The 22,050-nt window shown below is 53.7% G+C and overlaps 1 protein-coding gene across 3 annotated transcripts in view; it reads left to right on the forward strand.

Moving 5' to 3' along the window:
* The window catches only part of MYH9 (myosin, heavy chain 9, non-muscle), a 67,944-nt gene that overhangs the window by 14,058 nt on the left and 31,836 nt on the right, over window positions 1–22,050 (forward strand). For 2 of the 3 annotated variants that reach the window (XM_006757438.2, XM_015559867.1), the window contains exons 3-15: window positions 4,105–4,132; window positions 4,808–4,901; window positions 9,173–9,265; window positions 9,748–9,811; window positions 10,589–10,687; window positions 11,091–11,234; window positions 12,068–12,163; window positions 12,969–13,087; window positions 14,749–14,901; window positions 16,110–16,283; window positions 17,626–17,799; window positions 19,575–19,689; window positions 21,669–21,862. In XM_006757438.2, the coding sequence (XP_006757501.1) occupies window positions 4,105–4,132; window positions 4,808–4,901; window positions 9,173–9,265; window positions 9,748–9,811; window positions 10,589–10,687; window positions 11,091–11,234; window positions 12,068–12,163; window positions 12,969–13,087; window positions 14,749–14,901; window positions 16,110–16,283; window positions 17,626–17,799; window positions 19,575–19,689; window positions 21,669–21,862 (1,547 nt within the window). Of the gene's footprint in view, window positions 1–4,104; window positions 4,133–4,807; window positions 4,902–9,172; window positions 9,266–9,747; window positions 9,812–10,588; window positions 10,688–11,090; window positions 11,235–12,067; window positions 12,164–12,968; window positions 13,088–14,748; window positions 14,902–16,106; window positions 16,284–17,625; window positions 17,800–19,574; window positions 19,690–21,668; window positions 21,863–22,050 lie in introns of all 3 variants that reach the window. The other variant, XM_015559868.1, reaches the window with a different exon arrangement.

A 22,050-nucleotide genomic window follows, 5' to 3' on the forward strand; every position in this document is an offset into this window, starting at 1 on the left:
GAACCTCAGGAGGCATTATCTTTGTGAGCCTCCAATGAGTCAGCCCCGGCCCCTGTTGGTGAACCAGGCCTGTTGGTGAACCAGGCCCATTCTCTTCCTTCTGTACTTCCTGTCGGGGTTGATGTCACCGCCGTGTGAGCCTCATGGCCTTTTATGGACAAGAATCGCAGCTCCTCTCACAGAGGAAGTGAGCGATAGGCCCCGAGCATAAGTCTGGTCCTGGGGTGAAATATCTGTGGTCATCTCTGCCCACCTTCTCAGCTGCCTGGAAACACTTGTCCATTTGGAGATGTGCTTCAGCTCCAGAGCGTCTTGGGCACTGGGGGTTTAAAATAAAATCAGGAGAGGGAATGGCCTCACCACGAATGTGTAACTTAAAACCTTTCTTGCTCCAAGGACAGTGCCCCGTGGACTGGGCAGCAGAGGGCTTGGCTGTTAAGGACAGTTTCTGAGCACCTGTGCTGTGCTGCCCCAGGGGCCGGGCATCACGATGGGGAGTGCAGAGCGAGGCTTGGAACCGGGGCTCTGGAGCACGTGGCCAGTGGCTTTCTCCTTGATGTCACTACTCCAGACACCAGGACCAGTGGTTGTCAAAGTGTGCTCCAAGGAACCCTGTTTCCACCTTGCAGGCAACTCTCAGTTTTATCCCCCATTCATCATATTGGGAATTCAGAAAGATTTTATCTGAGGAAAGGCTGCTCTTTCTTTTAAAAGCATGGAAAACCACTGCCGAGTCATAGTTCTGTTTCTACCCCACCCCCACCGAGTGGAGGCCGGGCAGGAGCCGTCAGGTTCTGAAGTCAGGTGGAGGGCCTTATCCCGGCAGGGAGCCTGTTTCCCAGAATGGGGTTATCTCTGGGGGGTGCGTCCCCCTGGTCTGGGCCACAGGGTTCCTGTCTGTTTGTCTGTCTCTGGTGTGGAGGAAGGAAGGGCGTTTTCAAATTAGCCGTTAGTTCATATGGGCCCAAATAAAGACTTGAGCCAAAACAACTGAGTGGGCTGGACTCTCAGGTGTCCCCATCCCGTGAGATGACCCCGTGTGGGAAGGAAGGGATTATAGAGTGAGTATTAAGGAGGGGCCTCCTTGGAATGCACCAGGGGTCTGGCAGAGTAAACTGGGTCAGGTGGAGAGCCGAATGGCTGCTGAGAATTCTAACCATTGCACTGCCCAGAAGAGGAGGCTGACAGCAGGGACAATGCAGCCTTATCTACCTCCCAGGGTTATTGTAAGGCCACGCGATAGCAGAGCCAAAACTACTGTAAGACTTGGAAAGACCTTTCGGATGTAAGGGCCAGGATGTCATTCATTGAAGGCAGGTGGACTTGGGGACCAGAGTTGAGGAAATAAGATAGGCCTCCTGTCAGTTTTCCTCTGCACAAGCATTTGCCCAAATGCATGTCCTGGCAAGGTGAATTGAGGCTTCTTTAAAGTGAAAAGTGAAAGTTTTGGAGTTTTCCCTTTTAGGCTGTGTTGACAGTGCTAACTTGGCTTCAGGGATTGGAGGTGAAAGGTCAGAGGAGAGGAAGAGCTGGGGTGGGGGCGTGCATGGTCTGGAATTGGAATTTGAGTGTGTGCAGGAATCTGCGTGCATGTGGCCCTGTGTGTGTGCATCTCTTATACATGTACTTATGGTGCACACGTGTCCATGTGCAGCTTGTGCATGCCCCTGTGTGTGCATGTGCACCTATGTGTGTGTACCCACATGTGGGCGGATGGGGAGCGGGCTGTTCTGCTTCCTGTTGTTCAGCATCTGACTCCTCACACAATTAGAGGAATTCCAGCCATCCCAGGGACCTGGCCGAGGCAGTTCTGGGAAAACGGTTCCTTCTGGGAGGGATGGGAATGTTCCCTTTTATGGTAGTGTCGGCCGCTGCTTGTCTCAGGCCGCTGCTTGTCTCACGACTTGCCAGCTCGTACAGGTGCGGTCTTGCCCGCTTGTGAGCGCTGACTAAACATGCCTGCAGCTGGGGCCGGCCCAGGAAGATGTGGTGGGGGAGCTGGGGCCCCAGGTCACAACCGTGTTTGTCCCAGATTCTTCTCAGTCGCTACTCTGTGCTTAGGGGGCAGGTGATGGAAACTGTGTGTCTCCCCCAACCCTTAGCCCCCAGCCTCCTTCCCTCTGCCTTTCCTATGGAGATTGCCCCAGCCCCAGCCGCAGCCCCAGCCTTGAAGGACTCTGTTTTGTGGGAAAGTTGAGATGGAGGCAGCAAGGTTGCCCCTGTGGGGCCTGCTCAGAGCAGGATGGGTGGGGGGTTGTGTGAAGGCAAAAGGCTGAGTTCCCTCTGTATCCCCACCCTGTTATTTTTTTTTTAATATATTTTATTGATTTTTTACAGAGAGGAAGGGAGAGAGATAGAGAGTTAGAAACATCGATGAGAGAGAAACATCGATCAGCTGCCTCCCGCACATCTCCCACTGGGGATGTGCCCGCAACCCAGGTACATGCCCTTGACCGGAATCGAACCTGGGACCTTTCAGTCCGCAGGCCGACGCTCTATCCACTGAGCTAAACCGGTTTCGGCCACCCTGTTATTTCTTGATGGGGTCAGGGGGAGGCTGAAGAGGAGCTGGGTGGGCAGCTGCTGTTTGTGTCAGGTTTGAGGTTTAGGTTTCCTTCTTTCTGTCCCGACTCCCCTTTTTCTCCTGAGTGACCCGCAGACAGAGAAGCAAGGGTAGTAAGAGTCCAGGCCTGTGTGCTGTGAGATCAGGTATGCTGGAGGCTCACTTGCCAAGAAGCAGACCTCGCTGTGCGTCTGCAAATCCGTCTCCTGAGGCCATGCACACAGGAAGCTATGAGTCACCTTCCCCAGCCGCCTTGCAGGGCCCTGGCTGGCCAGGTGGGGTCCAGTGAGAGTCCTTCCGGATGGCCATCGGTTTCTATGCAGCACCTGTGCTAACAGCTATAAGTGCTAACAACTCGAAGTGCTCCCAGCCCTGACAATGCACTACCTACCACCCCCTCAGGGCGGCTTCCTGAACAGGCAGCAGCCCCTTGTGGAGTACATTCTATTTGGAGGGTACCATGCAGGCCATTTCATATGTCATTTCTGTTCTTCAAACTAATTCTCCCAAGGAGTTGGGAGTTGGGAGCATATATATTTTGTGGATAAGGAAACTGAGATTGGAGAATTAAATACCTCTCCACAGCTCAAATATCAGTAAGTAGCCTAGTCCTGGATTCAGGCAGACTTGACTTCAAGCGGATTGGGGGTGTTACATGGGGTGGGATGAAAAGAGGAAATAATGAGTTTGTATTTTCAGCCATTGCTTAAAACTGCACACTTAGCATTGACATAGGTCAGGCCGAAGATCTTAAAGCATTTCTGTCAAACTTAGCTTCGAAGTGTGGGTATTACTGTTCCCCCTGAGCCGAAGGGGAGCCCTGAGTGGCTTATATCCTTACTCGCTGAGGGTCACAGAGCTGGGGGTAGGTGCAGAAAGTTCCTGACAGCCAGGCCCGGAGACCCACTTGTTACAAATCTGCTGACATCATTGAGCATCTTCCACGTGTCAGACACCACACTGGTGCTTTCTTGCATGTTATCTACATGTATGTCATTGTCCCCATCCCAGGAGGAGGCTGGGGCTCTGAGAGGCTCTGCATGTGACCAAGGGGCGGCATCTTGCCCCAGGGCTGTGCCACTGCAAACCAGCCTTACCTACCACACCCCTCACCCAGCCTCCAAACCGATGCTCCTTACTCAGTTGGGGACAATATTGAAAATGCCTGCCACACGCCTGATTTCTAACAGCCTGAACCCCCACTTATAAACACACAGGGGATGCCCCACCTGGGTGCTCAGAAAAGTAGGTTCCTGGGGAGTTTTGCATAGATTGACTTTCTCCGAAGTGAGAGAGACAGACTATTTCTGGTGTCATGGGGGCAGGGAGGGCAGTGAGCGTGGGCAGTCAGAGCTCCTGGAGGATGAGTGGCTGCCACCCAGGAATGTCCCTCCTCTGAGTGAGGCATAGGGTCAGCACATATCAGCGCCGTGGAGGGCCCCCTGCAGAGGCAGCATTCGAGGCTGCCTCTCCTGGGAATGGGCAGTTCTTCAGAAGCCCAAGGGGAGCCAGAAGTTAACCCGATGTCTTCTTTGTTTCAGACCGAGAGGACCAGTCCATTCTGTGCACGTAAGTGTTTCTGTTGGGGTGGCGGGGCCATGTGTCACTGGATCTGCTCTTACCCTTGAGACTCCTACCAAAACCTAGGCTGATGGGTAATCTATTCCCAGCTCAAGCCCTGCCTCTCCCCCAGGGGACGGGCTGCTCAGTGTTCCCACAGCACGGATGAGCTTTATCTCATGGGCAAAGATCTAGCTGTGCCGCCTTCCTCAGGGCCTGACAGGCAGGCCGGCATCTGTTGGCCCCTCTGACATGCATTCCTCTGGCTCTGAGCACCTGGTTGAAGTGGACACTGGATGTCTCATCCTCATCCTTTGAACTTGACAAGGAGATAAATAAACCCCACTGCGGCGGGAGTTAGTGGTACAGAACATTCCTTCAAGTGCAGCTTCGAAGGAACATGTATGAGTGCCTTTGACCCCTGAGTCAACAGCTGCCTCAGACTTTTCTGAAGACATTTGGATGCAAAGGCTGCCAAGTGACCAGGGCAGGCAGTGGGCCATGGGAAATGGCCTGAGTGAGGATCCCAGAACCAGCATTATTTTGCCTGTCCCCTCTTCTACCACGAGGCGTTGGGCCCCTCACTGGCACCCAACAGAATGGTGGGCAGTAGAGCATGCAGTGGGGAAGGGACAGACTTCAAGGATTTGCTGCCTCTCCTAACTCCCTTGGTTCTCTTGGCAGGGGTGAGTCTGGAGCTGGCAAGACGGAAAACACCAAGAAAGTCATTCAGTATCTGGCTCACGTGGCCTCCTCACACAAGAGCAAGAAGGACCAGGTGAGTGGGCCTTCCTCCCCAGGAGGAAGAGCATTGAATGCTTCATGGCGCGGCCTAGGTGAGAGCCTGTGGGGAAGGAAGCAGAGGCTGCGCCTGCTTCATCGACGCTGCAGGAGGCTGTCCATTGGTAGCCAGGCTACTTCTCCCTTGGCCTCCCAACTTTCGGAGTTGCTATGGAAACTGCAACCCCCCGGGGTTTGGCAGCTAATTGTGTGGCCTTCACCTCTGAGGTTGGAAGAGAGATTCTAAACCTTGGTTCTCAAGCTGATGGAGACTTGCAGACCTGCAATTGACTCCCTGCTGCTTGCCCTGCTGTTGAAATGCCTCTGGGTGGACAGCCCCCAGCGAAGAGAGAAGGGGCAATCGGAAAGTCTTCTCACCTCCCTTTTTTTCCCCTCTCCCTTTTGGTGGATTATGGTCGAACTCAGCAGTGTCCTCGCTAGGTGAGCTGCACGTTTACTGCACGTTCTGCACCAGGAATGCGTGTTCTCATCATCGTGTGCCCTTGAATTATGTATTTTTTCCTAAGCAGCTTTTCACTCCACACATTGTCACTTTCTTCGGCTAGAATTATTCTCATAGGCTCGGCTCACTGACTGTCTGGGGAGGAGGGGCTGGGTGTGACACACGGTGACCTCTCGTGCACTCTGAAATGACAGCTCCACCAGAATGGTTATGGGCCTCATCACCTAGCTGTTCTCAGCAATTCCAGTCCTGCCCCGAACTCCCCACGTGCCCTGTAGTGTAACGCCCCGTGCAGAACCCTGACCGAGGCACAGTGGGGTGGGAATCTGCTGTCCAGGAGCCCCACACGCGCAGTGTTCAGACCAGATGGAGATGGTGGGCCCCTTCACCTGCCGCCTCTGTGTGGTCAGAAGCAGTGCCTCGAAGGCCCACATTGGACTTGCCCAGAGCTGGGGGATCGGTCTCAGCATGCCTGTGTGGTACTCTCTCTTTTCCTTGCAAGCACACACTTTTCCCTGTCAAATCTGAGTGTCCGCGGTATCCCCTCAGGCTGTGGGGGAACTGCGCCGTCTGGGTGGCTCCCTCTTACAGGGGTGCTGTGTACCGCGCATATAAGTAAGTAGGGGTGTGTGTCCCTTTGCATGCAGACCTGGGTGTGTCCTGCATAATGTCCTAATGAGTACAGTTTTCTGGAATGGAACCAAAAGTAACTTTTCATGTGCCAAACTTCTCAAGACATTCTGAATCTTTTTCCATGGGGCGTCAGGAGTTATATTTAGAAACTAATAAAGTTTCTTTTGCTCCCTCTCTCCACCCCCCATTTTCCATTCTTTATAGGAGGCCTATTTTTAAAACAGGGCTGTGAGGTTAGGAGTTCTCTAGCTGTGGTTTTCCATCTCTGACTTTGCTGTAAAATCCATTTCCCAACTATGTATTGAATGCCTAGTATGCGCCTGGCTCTGTAGAGGGTGACCTTGGAGTCCCTGGTAGAGATCAGGAATGTAGACCCATCTGCATGCTTCCGAGTCTCCAGCTGCGGAGGGGAAGGCAGCCCCCAGCACCGAGGTAACATGGCATGTGGAGGAGGGTGTGATAAGTGGGAGCCAACTTGTCCCATCCTCTTCCCCAGGCTTCGGTGTGTAATGGGCACCGTGTTCCTGACTCCAAGTCCAACCACAGTGAGTGAATAGGTTGCCTCTGGTTTCTGACTGTTGCTCAGGCCCTGGATTGTAAAGGCCATTGACCAGTTGAGTTGATTTCCTTGCCTGAAGCTGTGTGGCGGTTTTCCACCCAGCTGGGCCCCGAGTCACTCTTTTTTTTTTTAAAAAAAAAATATTTTATTGATTTTTCACAGAGAGGAAGGGAGAGAGATAGAGAGTTAGAAACATTGATGAGAAAGGAACATTGATCAGCTGCCTCCTGCACACCCCTTACTGGGGATGTGCCCGCAACCAAGGTGCATGCCCTTGGCCGGAATCGAACCTGGGACCTTTCAGTCCGCAGGCTGCGGCTCTATCCACTGAGCCAAACTGGTTAGGGCCCACGTCACTCTTGAACTTACCACCCGAGGCCTGGCACGCTCTGGCTGAGCTCTCCCTCCCTTGCAGTGAGGGACTCAGTTGCTCATCCCAAGACCACCCACTGGACGTCCCAGGCCTCACCTTGCTGTGGGAAGGCTGGGCTTTGGCTGGGCGCAGGTTGGCAAGGTAGAGCTTGAGAAAAAGACTTCCAAGGTGGACTTCCATAGTCTGACCTTTGCCCACCTCCCCCGCCCCCCTGTATTTTATGTACTTGTTGTAGCCCACTGCCAGAGCCCCCAGCCAGTGAAGCCCTTCAGAAGCTTATGGGTAATTCCAAACTATGAGCATACACGGCCTCTAGTAATTCCTAACTTCATATCCCACAAATTTCATTGAAAAAATAAGTCTTCTCTGTGCTCAATTAGGTATCAAGCGGGAAAGACCCCTAGGTTAGTCATCCCATTGTCAGCAGAGAACTGGCCTCTGGAATCCCTAAGGGTTGCTCCTGAGTTTGGTCTGACCGTCTGTGTTCCGCGGCAACAGCCTGCAGGCCCGAGACAGAGGCCTTCGGTTTACCTCCAAGCTGAGGCCGTGGTAGGCTCCTGTCCGGGCCCCGCTCCCATCTGTCTGCGGGAATGGGAGTGGCTTGGCCAGCCTGGCCGCCAGGCCTGTGTTTTGAGAGGAGTGTTTTAGTGGGTGGGGGAGCAGCACTCACCCAGTTCCTGCTCGTGGGCTGCCTTGCAGACTTTCCAGGCCTTCTGAAGTCTGCACTCCAGTGTGCTGTGACCATTGGCGCCAGGCACACATGGAGAGCCGGCTGTGGGTGTTTGACCCCTGCCCTTTGACCTGGCTGTCTGACCCTCCTTCACTTAGCTGCTTTCTTATCCCTGGATTCCCATGATACTATGGGGCAAAACAGAGTAGCCCCATTTCACAGAAGAGAAAACTGAGGTTGAGGGAAGAAGAATGGTCTGGCTGAGGTTATGCAGCTATCAACTAGCAAAGCAGTTAAGTGGGCTACAACAAGTACATAAAATACAGGGGGGCGGGGGAGGTGGGGCCAGGTGTGAGAATAGAAGACTCCCCCAGGCCTGGGAAGAGGTGGGTCTGCTGGGCCCCTTCCAGTCTCTAGTGGGCTTCCTGCATCCTCAGTGCTCTGGCTGCGGCAGGTGTTCCTGGAACACTGTAGTTCACGACTCTCCGGGGAGCTGCTGCTCCTACCAGTCTTCCTTCTCATCACTCACCGGCGGCCTTTATTCCCGTAAAATCCTGGCTTGGCTCCAGCCTTGCTAATAAATCCAGAACCCCGCCCAGCCCTTGCACGATCTTCTTTCCCCTAGAGGGTACCCAGGTATTAAGGTGAACAAGATCCGTATTTTCCCCAGCCAGTGTCAGTTATTATCTGGTCTGCTGGGAGGACAATGGCTGCTTCCAAAGTTGATCTGACTTGACAGGTAGAGCCCCGAAGGGCGGGAGAATGGCAGTGACTGACAGCTGTTGGTGGTAGACTCGAATTCCAATACCTGCTTTGCTAGTTGATAGCTGCATAACCTCAGCCAGACCATTCTTCTTCCCTCAACCTCAGTTTTCTCTTCTGTGAAATGGGGCTACTCTGTTTTGCCCCATAGTATCATGGGAATCCAGGGATAAGAAAGCACAAGGGCACTTTTTGTCAACCACAAAGCATCATGTGACCACAAGTAGAGTTTATTAACACAAGTAGGTGTTAATAAACAGTTCAGAACCCTTGTCGATCCCATGCTCAGACACCCACCTGATGTGCTAGGAGTGGGTTTGGGGGGTGGTAGGGCAGGGACCAGCAAGGAAATGCAGTATGTATTAGGACACGAATGAGATGAATTGTGTCTGGCCTATGAAATAGGAAAAATGTGGCCTGTTGGGTGGGGATTGAGGTAAGGAGGGCAGAGGGAAGCCAGGGTACCTGGGATGGAGACTGTCCCAGAGAAGGAATGGTGCCTTGTATCTCTTTTTGGTTCATGGGCTGCCCTCCTACACATCCTCTGGGGTTGATCTGGGTCCTTGTACCAGGTTCCTGGAGCTGGGGGAGCTGCCACTTCCCCTTTCTAGGCCCGCTGATCCGTCAGTCCAGGGAACTAAGTTCAAACCATCAAGGTATCTGGGGTTCTGGTGGGAAGGTTGCTCTTGAGTGACGTGGAGACCAGGCCGAGGCTGGCATGGAGGGCCACCTCCCTTCCAAGCCTGCAGACATGGCTCTGCCCCCGTCCCCTCTGCCTGGCCTTCACCGCACCTCTGGGTCCTTTCTAGGGCGAGCTGGAGCGGCAGCTGCTGCAGGCCAACCCCATCCTGGAGGCCTTCGGGAACGCCAAGACCGTGAAGAACGACAACTCCTCGCGATTTGTGAGTGGCGGCCAGCTGTGTCCTGGCTCGTGGGGTGGGGGATACTAACAGAGCTTGGGCACATGTCACCTTCCAAATGGGTGCCCTCGCTTTAGAAGTGAGGAAGATTCCAGCTTGGTGCTTCCTGGGCAGCTGCGTGGAGCAGGCCAGGCCATACTCTAGTCAGTGTGTACCTCCATATGCAGCTTCTTCAGCCTAGGCAGTAGGGAGTCACTGCTGGTCCCCGATTGTCCCACTGTAGCCCGTTAGAGCCTGGGTCAGACCAGGCAGCGGGGAACACTTCCCTGCGCGGAGAACTGGCACCACCGCACCTCATCCTGGCTCCATGCTTGAAGCAGGGGGCACTTGAGTCCTGAGCGTCCATGTGGTATATGGTGCGGGGCCCTGGCTGCCAGGCACGTTGGTTTTCTCCCTCCAGGCTTTCCGCCTGGAGGTAGGGACTGGAGGATGGGGTCTCTGACCTCTTCATTGTCTTTTCTTAGGGCAAATTCATTCGCATCAACTTTGATGTCAATGGCTACATCGTGGGAGCCAACATTGAGACTTGTATCCTTATGGTTACTGTAACTAGAGTGCTGGGTCTAGCGGGGAGGAAGTGACCTTGATAGAGAGGAAGCTGCTCCCTGGGCCTGTTAGGACACCTCCTCTGCGGCATCAGGAAGAGTACCAGGATTGGCTCATTGAAAGCCCAACTCTGAGCTGGGTTTTTAAAAAAATATATTTTATTGATTTTTTTACAGAGAGGAAGGGAGAGGAATAGAGAGCTAGAAACACTGATGAGAGAGAAACATCGATCAGCTGCCTCCTGCACACCCCCCACTGGGGATGTGCCTGCAACCAAGGTACATGCCCTTGACTGGAATCGAACCCAGGACCCTTCAGTCTGCAGGCCGACGCTCTATCCATTGAGCCAAACTGGTGCTGGCATGAGCTGGGTTTTTCTTCACGGGCAGGATGAAGTTCAGCCTCGCCTGGGACGGGCCTATCAAAGATCATCCAGTGTGGTGCCCGGGGGTGGAGTTGGGTGAAGGCTGATTTATTTGTCCGCACACCAGCATGACAGCCTTCTCTGGGGGAGCCTTCTGACCTCCACGGGCTCGTGGGAAGGGGGCTCTTGAAATAGATAAGGTCCCAATGTGTATGCCCCTCTTTGGACAAGCTACACCCTGGAAGGGTAGAGCCAAGAGAGTTTGCTTGCATTTTATTTGGCCTCTTTGTGCCGTTCTTTGCACCTGGTGAAGTGCACTGGCCTGTGGTGGGGATAGAGGGAAGTGGAGGGGTCGCCTTCCTTCCAGCTTGCACAACTCCTCAACGTTTGCAAAGATCTTTTGGAGAAATCTCGTGCTATCCGCCAAGCCAAGGATGAGCGGACCTTCCACATCTTCTACTATCTCCTGTCCGGGGCTGGAGAGCACCTGAAGAGTGAGTCACGGCCTCTGCCGACATGGGGGCTGCTGGGCACGGGGGCTCCTGCGCATCGGGCCAGCACGCCAGTTGGGAAATAAAACTCCGGCTGAGGTCTGGGGAGGAGAGGCCAGATGAGCTCTGATTCCCAGGCCATTCTGACATGGCCTCCGTTTCTAACCATGCAGAGAAAAGCCAGGGCGGATTGTGGGTGCAGCAGCTGTGCATCACGGGCCTTGTGGGCTCCACGCGTGTCAGTTTCCCACGCTGAGGAAAGTCAGCATCCTGGCTGCTCCACAGCTCCTGGGGTCTCTCGGGGCTTAGGGGCACTACGCAGTCTCCCAGACCCCTGATGTTGCAGCACTGACCAGAGCCCTGGTTTCAGCACGTCACTGACCGCCCTTGCCTCCACCCCTCACAGCTGACCTCCTGTTGGAGCCATACAACAAGTACCGCTTCCTGTCCAATGGGCACGTCACCATCCCCGGTCAGCAGGACAAGGACTTGTTCCAGGAGACCATGGAGGCCATGAGGATTATGAGCATCCCAGAAGACGAGCAAATTGGTACAGGCTGGCCCTCCTGGGGGTGAGGGAGGGAAGGGCCAGGCTGGTCATCACTCTCTTGTGGCATCAGAGCAGCTGATGAGCCTGGGGAGAGCTTCCTGTTGGCTCTGGCTCTTGGGGAACCCTGGAGAAGCTGGGGGAAGCCTTGAGTGTGTGGGAGATGGTACCTCAGGGTTGAGTTTCAGGGTTATTTGTTCCCCGTGGAACCACAGGCATTTACACAGAGGGGAACACAGTACAGGTGCTTAATTGCCCAGAGACTACGTCTGCCCTTACATTCTGTGTCATTCGCTGAAAGTAGAATATTCCTACCTTGTCTCAGGGAGTGTGGGAGGGGCAGGGGCCGGGGGCCGGGATCTTTGCATTGGTGAGGCCTAGAATGAATAATGGTGTGGAACCTGCCTGTGTCTTCTCATTTCTCTGGGTGGTGAGGGTGAAAAGGGCCTTGAGGCTTTATTAGAAAGTTGAGGAGAGTGCACCCATTCCCTAGCATTAAGGTTGGAGCCACCTTTAATTAGCCATAGATAATATGTAATTGGATGGGCCTGGGTGTGTTCCAATAAAACTTTATTAAAATAGACAGTGGCATGGCCCTTGGGCTAGAGGCATATCCTTAGTTGATCTAGATTTAGAGGTGTTGGGAAGCGTAACAGCCCGCATCTAAGTACAGGGTTGTTCAAGCTGAGGTCTTCCAGAGGCCCTGGAGACAGCCGCACTGGCGGGAGGCAGCGAGCCCTCCAGGTGCTGAGCCCTCCACGTGGACTAGGCCACGGCCCAGTCAGGGCTTATTCCACCCTCTGCTGGGTTCTGAGCTGCCTTTGCTTGCATCCCAGGTTTGCTGCGCGTCATCTCGGGAGTTCTTCAGCTCGGCAACATCGTCTTCAAAAAGGAGCGTAACACCGACCAGGCATCCATGCCCGACAACACAGGTAACCCCGTGGTCCTCCCACTGAGTACGGGGCAGGTGCCTGGGCTCGGGTCAGCTCAGGAGGGAGCCTTGTAGGAATTCTACACGCCACTCTTTTTAATTTCTGTGTGTTACTGGCTGGCTATCACTCGCACTTTTTGTGAAACACCTGAGCGAGCACAACCCTTCTTCACGGGGGCAACATCAGAGTGAGGTAGAAAAAGCCATGATCGTGTGGACTAGGGTTTCCCTTGTTCGTCCCTGAGACCAAACCAGTTGTTTCAGTAAGACAGCGATTTCGGCTGCTTCTGCAGCTTAATGCACGCTTCACCGTGCACGCATCAGGGCCCCGGAACACTGTTGTCACCACATCTGCCTTGGCCACAGCTATTCCTGTGAGTCACTGCACATGATCCCTCTTAAGTTATCAGCCTTAATGTGCCCTGCTTAGGGGCTTTAGAAAAATGTTTAACATGTGGGTGCAGGGATTGAAAGATATTTCTGTGGGCCAGTGCTGTTCAGTCCCCTCTCATCGGGGCCTAGTGGGCTGCCTTCTCTCGGTCTTGTTTGTGGGTAAGACCTACTTGCATACTTGGCAGATGAGGCTGAGAGTGTGCAAGGGACCAATGCTGGGCCCAGGTTAGGACGCGTTCCTCCGTGCTGTGCCCGCCGGGTCGAAGGGGAAGGCTCCCGAGGCTGCTGTCCTGGTGGTGCTGGCTCAGTTACCACCACAGCTTTCTTCTCACTAGAGGCTGGGCAGAGGGACTTGTTCTCGAGTTTAATTAAAACTTTTTTCTCCTCCCCTCCTTCTCTTTGAAAAATACTAGCTGCCCAAAAAGTGTCCCACCTCTTGGGTATCAATGTGACTGATTTCACCAGAGGGATCCTCACCCCTCGCATCAAGGTGGGACGGGATTACGTCCAGAAGGCGCAGACTAAGGAACAGGTATGCGTGCCCGCTGGCAGCGGGGTTGGGCCACCGCCTCAGCGAGGGTCCTGGCAGGGGCCAGTTTGAGGGCTGCTATGGGCCATGCCTCAGTTAGGCACTGTCACATGGGTTCCCTCATTCAGTCCTTACATCAGCTCTGAGAACAAGGTCATGTTTACTCCATTAGGAACATGAGCCCTAGCCAGTTTGGCTCAGTGGATAGAGCATCGGCCTGCAGACTGAAAGGTTCCAGGTTCAGTTCTGGTCAAGGGCACATGCCCGGGTTGCGGGGGCTTGATCCCCAGTAGGGAGTGTGCAGGAGGCAGCCGATCAATGATTCTCTCTCATCACTGATGTTTCTATCTCTCTCTCCCTCTCCCTTCCTCTCTGAAATCAATAAAAATATATATATTTTTAAAAAGAACACGGGGAAGCTGACCCTGAGAAGTTCATAACATGCCCCAGGCCACTTGCCTAGAAGGGCCATCCTTAATAGAGTCTCAGGCTGCGATGTGCCTCTGCATCAAGCCGATGCTTAGACTGACTGGTCAGTGAGGACACAGGCCTGTCCGTTCTGGTCTAAAGCGAGAACTTGATGTTTCTGGTGCCAGGGTGGCTGCGGCCTCCACCATCCCTGAGGTCCGTGCCAAGCGGCTGTCTCTCCACCACCTGCTGTCTTGCTGCCTGTGGTGAGAGATGGGCAGGCATTGCCTCTGCTGTGCCTCACGACTGTGCCCGCCTCCCCGGGAGCTGAGGTCCTTCCCAGCCAGGACCACTTCTCCCCTCTGTTGGCGGTTTCTAGTTTCTGTAGTGGCGATAGGCGTGTTTAAGGTGTTACTCTCATCTCCCAGAAATATTTTGAAGTTCAAGTTGATTCGTCCTTTTCCCAGAGTGCCGTTCTCCGGTCCTCACGCTGGTGGCCAACAGCCTGCGGGCGATTCTGTGCAGAGAGAGCCAAGGACATTGTTTTCGAAAGGCGGCCTGCATAATCATTACCAACTGTTCATTTCCCTAGCAGTTAGAACCTTTGTTTTTTCATTACGAAAATGCTATACAAACAAGCACTTAAGATTGGGGAATTACAGAAAAGTCTAGAGAAGGAAAAAAAATTGCCCTAGTTCCTCCCCAACGACAGTCATTGGGCAGCTTGTTATTTCCTGTAAAGCCTTTCCTTCTTTTTATTTCAAACTTAGTTGTCACCCTGGCTTTTTATTATGGAACTTTTCGAACATTTGCAGGTAAAGTAGGGAGGACAGTGTAATGAGCCCCTGTGCCCATCACACAGGCAGCTTCAAGGGTGACTAACTCATGGCCAGTCTTGGCTCACCGTTACCCTTATCTGCGCCTCCACTCCCCACCCCCCACATTACTTGGATCAAATCTCAGACGGCTTGTCATTTCTTGTAGGTACTTCAGTATGTCCCCATTTATTTTAAAAAGGTCTTTGCAGATGTCTTTCTAAGTTACTGTGTCCGAATTGTTGGATAGTCAGGTTGTGTCAACTCTTCGTCGTTGTGAATAATGTTGCGGTGAACATGTTTGTGTGCACGAAGCTTTTCTCCCTTTTTAGGGCTGTTTCCCTGGGGGAGGGCCCTGCAGGTGAAATTACCGGGGCACAGGGTTCAGGTTTAAAGGCTCCTGGTATCTGACGCGCTGTCCCCTGGTGTTCCTCCCCGCAGGCTGACTTTGCCATCGAGGCCTTGGCCAAGGCCTCCTACGAGCGCATGTTCCGCTGGCTGGTGCTGCGCATCAACAAGGCCCTGGACAAGACCAAGCGGCAGGGCGCCTCCTTCATCGGGATCCTGGACATCGCCGGCTTCGAGATCTTCGACGTGAGCTTCCTCCTGCGGCCCCCTTGTCCTCCTTGCCGCCTCCTTGGTCTTTGGCTCCTCCTCCTTGTCTGTGAATCCTCTTTCCGCTAGTTCCACAGCAACCAAATTGGCCATCTCCTTCCTAGCCTTGGGCATAGTTTAAGCTGAAACAGGCATGCCCTTTGCCAACCGGAATGCTGGAGAGCCCTCGCCGGTTTGGCTCAGTGGATAGAGCATCGGCTCGGGGACTGAAGGGTCCAGGTTTGATTCTGGTCAAGGGCATGAATCTCGGTTGCAGGCTGGATCCCTAGCCCTGGTCAGGGCCTGAGAGGGAGGCAACCAATCGATGTCTCTCTCTCACATCGATGTTTCTCTTTCTGCTTTTCCCCTCCCTTCTCTCTAAAAATCAATGGAAAAATATCCTCAGGTGTAGATTAACAAAAACAAAAGAGATGCTGGAGAGAATGGGACTTTTAGCTGGCAACCTGGGGGGGCTTCATGGGCAGGTCTTTCTGTGGATTTATTCTTCTAGGAAATATTTATTGAACTTTGGGACGAGACATTGCCCCTGCCCACAAGGACTTTGAGACCTTGTAGGAAAAAGCTGATAGTTTTGGTAAATCAGAGGTTCTTAACCCGAGGGCCCATGGTAGATTCCAGAGGAACCAGGCCCTTGGGTGGGGTAAACATTACCTCTGTTTTTCACCAGCCTCTCATTGAAATGACACATTTTTTCCATTGTGAATTGAGCAAACTGCACCAGCCACAGCTGCACTGGGAGTAGGTTTTCCTATGTTGCGGTTGTGACAGAAACGTTATAATATTGTGTATGTTCATTTCTACTTCAAAACTTTAAGAGTTACCAAGCCCTTGTGCTTGTTGATAAAGAAGCATAATATATTGCTGTGTCTCAGTATTTTGATAATTATATTATAACATAACTTCTTTCATAATTCATCTATTTTATGCGTTTTAAAGTATTATTCTTAGAAGGGCTTGACTAGGCTGCTAGAGAGGTCCTCGGGCCTCAGGAAATGAAGAACCTCTGCTGCTGGTGTGATAAGGGAAGGCCCCTAATCACTTAGGCTCCGCTTGGGCAGCATTGAGGTGTCCCAGCAGGTCCTTCCTGAATCCCTGTTCCACTCCTTCCGAAGGGGCAGTGGGCATGGCCCATGGTGGGTGTGGCCCCACGGTGGGCAGCCCCCTGACACTGCTCTCCCTCCTTGCAGCTGAACTCCTTCGAGCAGCTCTGCATCAACTACACCAACGAGAAGCTGCAGCAGCTGTTCAACCACACCATGTTCATCCTGGAGCAGGAGGAGTACCAGCGCGAGGGCATCGAGTGGAACTTCATCGACTTCGGGCTCGATCTGCAGCCCTGCATCGACCTCATCGAGAAGCCAGTAAGAGCCATCCCTGCTCAGATCTCAGACCCGGCCTGGCCTCAGTCGTTCCCTCTGGGGACCCTGTTCTTACCTCCCACCCATGCTGGATGTGGGTGTCTGTCTAGTCCTACCGTCCGAGCAACCTGGAGGCGTAAGCTCTGGGCTTAGATCTGGTGCCTGGCAGCCTGGGGCAGCTGCCGACCAGGTGTGGATGGGGCTGGTGCCTGGGTTTCCTGTCTTCAGCCCCAGAAGACCACCCAGTATCTACTCGAGGGGTGAGCTCAACAAGCCTTTCTTTGTCCTGAAGAAACAGGCAGGCTTTTATGTAGCAGGATCCTAGCCCCAGATGCTTTCGCTATGTGGGGTTGTGTGGACCCAGGTTGCTGAATGCTGCTTCTGGCACATGCGGAGGCTCAATCTGTCCTCTCAGGACTGACCCGGCACCGGACTCCTGTCCCACAGCACTGACTGTCGGTGGATGCGGGAGCTAGAAAGCCCTTCCCCTTTGCCATTGGTTTCAATGGAGAGCTCCACCCGGTGTGGTGTGGGTTAGGTTTCAGGGCTGTGCTCTTTTGGAGCCCAAGACGTTTCTGTGTGCGGATTATGTCTTGATGAGGATTCAGTGCACTGAACTCACGTTCTCCCCGAATCCTGGGCTGCTCCAGAACGTGTGCACCAGACGGACACTGAAGTGTTACGTGGTCCGAAGGCCTGGGAAGGAGTTTGTGCATTTTTAGAGTGTTACTCAAAGGTGGGGTTTGAATCTCTCCGTCATCCTGGCATGGAACAGTTTACTTCTTTTGTGATGAGCTTGTGGTATTCAGTGGAGTTTTCCAGTGAACAAGAATGCATCTGGCTTTGCGTCTTGCCAGCAGTCTCCACGGTGCACTCTGTATGGGCAGCTCAGGGGCTCTGCCGCACTTTCTCTTCCTAAAAGTCACGTCTCACCACATGATTGTGCAGACGGAGCGTGTGGGGTGATGTCGCAGAGTGACTCCAGGGGCTGGGGTGTCAGTTGAGGGTAGCCCCTGGGCACATGGATCGGGGTCTGCACAGTCCAGGAAGCCCATCACGTGACTTCAGAGCACTGGTGTGGAGAATCCCTGTGATGGATCATTGGATTGAGGTGTGTCGGCCACAGCCTAGACCTCAGAAGTTTCTCTTTAAATTAGAATCCTCACATGGAGTGCTTTTAGTAATGCTCCTTTTTTTTTTCCTGTGGGGGAAGTGTGCCCACCTTCTGGTGAGATTCTGGGGTTCTGAAAACTCCCGGAAACCCCAGGCTTTGGTCTCTTGTGAGGGGAGGACTGGGGTGGGGCTCCCACGCACGCTTACCTGGGTGATGCTGTGCTTCCTCCAGGCAGGCCCCCCTGGCATCCTGGCCCTGCTGGATGAGGAGTGCTGGTTCCCCAAGGCCACCGACAAGAGCTTTGTGGAGAAGGTGGTGCAGGAGCAGGGCACTCACCCCAAGTTCCAGAAGCCCAAGCAGCTGAAGGACAAAGCTGATTTCTGCATCATCCACTATGCCGGCAAGGTGAGTGGGGCGTGCACAGGAAGTGCGGCTGGACCTTCTCAGGAGGATGGGAGGGACTCCCAAGAGCATGAGCCAGGCAGCCCCAGGGCAGGGATGGGGCATAGCATTCTCGTCCAGTGATGCGTCCGATAATGTGCTGGTGGCAGTAGTCAGCATTCACACAGCTGTCCCATCTTGCAAAGCCCCGTCACGTGCTGCACTTCATCAGAAGCTCCCGCCATCCTGTAAGGCACTCGGGGGTAATGCTGTGTGTGTTGTTCTTAGGCACATTTTCTAGTGCGGATATGAGATTTGTGCTAAAGGCACGGGCTTTTGGCTCCTCATCCTCTCTGAGCCTTGATTGTCTCATCTGGAAAATGGGGGCGACTCCCACCTTACAGGGTCACATTTGTGAGCCTGTGAAGCCCAGCACTGGGCACAGGTCAGTGCTCTAGGCAGGGCCTCTCAGCGTCCGCACTGCCAGTAGTTATTGTCGGGGACTGTCTTGTGCTGTGTAGAATGTTTAGCAGCATCCTCGGCTTCTTCCCACTAGAGGTCAGTAGCACCCTCCCTACAGCAGAAATATCTCCAGACCTTGCCAAACAGTCATTATGGGGAGGTGCGGGTGTGGCTGAGTGGTGAAAGCTTTGTTACTGCCAGTGTGACCCGGTGAGGAGAGCCGGTGAGGAGAGCCGGGAGCTTCCACAGCACTGCTTCTGAGCCACACGCGTCCACGCCCACTGCTCCGGCACGTGGCCCCACCGCCCGGCCCTCTGGGCCCTCTGACTTCGCTCCTCACGTTCCTAGGCTGTTGAAGCAACTCTTGACTAAACTACCCATTAAAAAAACAAAAACACTGTTTCTGCAGTTTCTAAGGTGATGCCCCTGAGCCTGCACCTCTACTTCCGCCTGTTAGAAATGCACGGGCAGTGACCACACAGGAGGCTTTTGTTGAGCGTTGTTGATAATGCAAAAACGGCACACCCGAACCCCATTGGGGGAGGGGGGTCTGAACAATGATGAAACTGGCCGTGCGCATCCACCCCCGGGCACCTGGGCTGTGCCGCAGCAGCCAAGAGGACCAGCAGGCTGGCTGTGCGCAGGTGGCCAGGGCACTGGCCTGGGGTTTGTCATCTCCTGGGACGTAAATCTGCTCCTGGAAAAAAAGAAGCCACATCACCATGTCGTTGACAGTAGTGCACGTGACCGCCAGCCAGAGCACAGCAGTCTGCCCTGGGCTGTGGTGTGGGCTGGACAGAGGGGGCCAGGGCGGCCTGCTGCTCTGCTCTCACTGTTCTGGGGTCTTTGCAATGAAGATACAACATGTTACTTGTATTTTTAAGAACATATTTCAGAAAAGATAAGAATACATGCTCATTAGAGAAAACGTGGACATCCTGAAAAGACAAAAGGCAAAAATGTCCTATTACTAAAAAGTAATATTAAACATTTTGGTATATGTCTTTCTAGGATATTTCTTTATTGTCATATTACCTAAAAATGAAATTAAAAAAAAACCCACCCAGAATATTCTATTGTGTAGCTGCAGCATAGTTTTCTTAGTCTGGTTGGCTGGGTAATTGCGTTGTTTTAAATTGTTTGCTGTCTGTGTAACACCTCAGGAAACATCTTTCTTGCTGGTCCCTTGTCCTTGTCACTCATCATTTCCTTCTTAGGGATAGAAACACCGGGTAAAGGGGTGTTCATGTGTTTTAACTTGCCCACACATGTCCTCCGAGAGACTGTGGTGTCACGTCCCCAGAGCAGCCTGTGACTCAGGACTCTGGCTCTTGCAGGTGGATTACAAAGCCGACGAGTGGCTGATGAAGAACATGGACCCCCTGAACGACAACATCGCCACGCTCCTGCACCAGTCCTCGGACAAGTTCGTCTCGGAGCTGTGGAAGGATGGTATGTCCTTTGCCCCCACCCCGTCTCCCTGTGGCTACAGCGGGGCTCTCCCCACCTTTGCAGTGGCTGAGCCACAAAACAAGGGGTGCGTCTCCACCTGACAGAGTCTGAGGGGGGGATTGTATCTCCCATGACAGTGTCTCTTTGAGCCAAAGGGCTGAGGCTGCCCTTGAGTGCCTTTGAGTGTGCTGCATAGCCATTTCCTCTCAGGGCTTTGCTGTCCGCAGGCAAGCCACAGCGCTTCCCACGTGTGGGAAGTCACAGGTGGCCCAAAGCCCGGCCACGCAGGTTCCTGTCCACGCCTCCCTGCGCTGCCGCCTCTCCTGGGTAGGCTGGTGGCTTGGAGCTGTGCTTTCTCACGGTCCCATCGGTCTCTCCTCCCTCTGCCTGGGTTTTGCTTTAACCTCTCTGTTGCAGAGATGCAGAGCACTCAGAGAGCCTATTTCTATCAACGCTTTCCCATTCTCCACGTAGAACCAGGTGACTGGCCACCCGAGTGGCGGCCCTTGTGTGTGGTGCATCCAGGGCTGTGGCAAATGCTTCCGCTACGTCGTCCTGCCTGTTGGCTCTCCTGCCTGACTGCCCCGCCCTGGTCTGCCCGGCCTTGTGGGAAGGCTCCGCCCATCGCAGGCCCCTGGGAGAGAACCAGCCAAATCAGGAGACCTCACGTTACAGATCTTAAAGGACAAAACGTTGTTTAAAAACCCATATGCTCTTCAGAGCTCCACTTGGCTGGCGTTTGAAGGTGGCGTCTTACTGCTTGAACGGCTCAGGGGTCTCAGCATGAGGTGTAGTGTGAAGCTGCCTGTGCATGTGCCTCTGAAATAAAATGGCATCTGTGTGTTCCTTCACCCAAAACTCCACAAGCCCCGCACCTGCCTCCAGGGGGCAGCACAGGCCCACAGGAAGCCGGTTATTATGCATATTTGATCTTCTCTGGGCAAGCTGAGTGGCCCTGGGTGTAGAAGGTCAAAAATGCCTCCCATTTTAATTGGTTCATCAGGTCCATCTCACTCCTGGCTTCTGTCTTGAGTTTCTGTCCTCCTTGCTGTCTTCAAATAAATAATCGCGATCTGGCCATAAAGGCACAGGGAACAGACTGTCACAGAATTCGTAACCTTTGCATCTTGCAGCGGAAGGCTCCCGGTTTAACATTGGCTCTTGCTTAAACCTGACCTTAGGTTGCTGGCTGCTTTGGGTTCGTTTGTTGCTTTGTTTATGCCGTGGAGGAAGCAGTTCATTTCATCGCTTCTGTGCATGAGTCACGGTGACAAGGGCAGCTCCTCAGAGGGTTGGTGCAGATGATAAAGACCCTTGAGCTCAGAGACAGAGCAAGTCGCAGAGTGTGAGGAATCTTGAGTGGAACGGGCACAGTTGGTTGTGGTTCTGTGGAGGACTCCACTTCGGACGCCACCACGCAGCTCTAGGTCCCGGGTTTAGAGAGCGCTGCCTGGGCGGTCCCCGATGGCGAACCATGAGTGCTGAGTGCTGAGTGCTGTAGACGATGGCACATAGCTCTGGTGCCCCACCTGCCTCCTAGGCCCGTGCTCAGGTGAAGGGCAATGGAATTCAGGGTACTGATTTTTTTTTCCAACTATGACCATAGGACTACAGGATCCTGTAAGACAAGTTTTCACACCACCCAGAGCCAGGGAAGGAGAGCTAGGCTCACTCTTCCAAACACATGGCGAGCTTTACTGTCTCTGGGAGTAGCTGCTCCAGTGGGCTGAGGATAGGTGATGTGGACAGAGCTATGGCTGCTGCCCAGGAGAGACCAGTCTCGGCGGCTTTCAGCTCTTCCCCCTTTCCTGCTTCCTGCTCATGAGGTCAAGTGTGCTCCTCACTGGGGATGACTGTGGACTAAGCAGAAAGGCTCCTGCTGTTCTGTAGTCTCACGTCTTTTTCTGTCCAGATGTCTGTCTCTCTCCTGCCCTGCGGGGACCGCTGGGTACTCACGTGCTTTTGCGTGCTCTCTGTAGTGGACCGCATCATCGGCCTGGACCAGGTGGCCGGCATGTCAGAGACGGCGCTGCCCGGGGCCTTCAAGACACGGAAGGGCATGTTCCGCACCGTGGGGCAGCTCTACAAGGAGCAGCTGGCCAAGCTGATGGCCACGCTGAGGAACACCAACCCCAACTTCGTCCGCTGCATCATCCCCAACCATGAGAAGAAGGTGCGGGCGTCCCGCCCTGGTCTGTCTCTCCAGCAGCAGTGGTTCCTCCCTCACAGCACTCCGGGCTCCCAGGGGGTGGGCTGCACTTGAAGTTGCATTGCCGCCTGGTGGCGCCGTCTTGTAGCCTCTCCAGGACTTGCATCGTGTAACTTAGCTAACATCAAAGCCCGCGGATTGCTGGGACTCCT

The sequence above is a fragment of the Myotis davidii genome, unplaced genomic scaffold (genome assembly GCF_000327345.1).
Source record: "Myotis davidii unplaced genomic scaffold, ASM32734v1 scaffold514, whole genome shotgun sequence".
Classification (NCBI taxonomy): Eukaryota; Metazoa; Chordata; class Mammalia; order Chiroptera; family Vespertilionidae; genus Myotis; species Myotis davidii.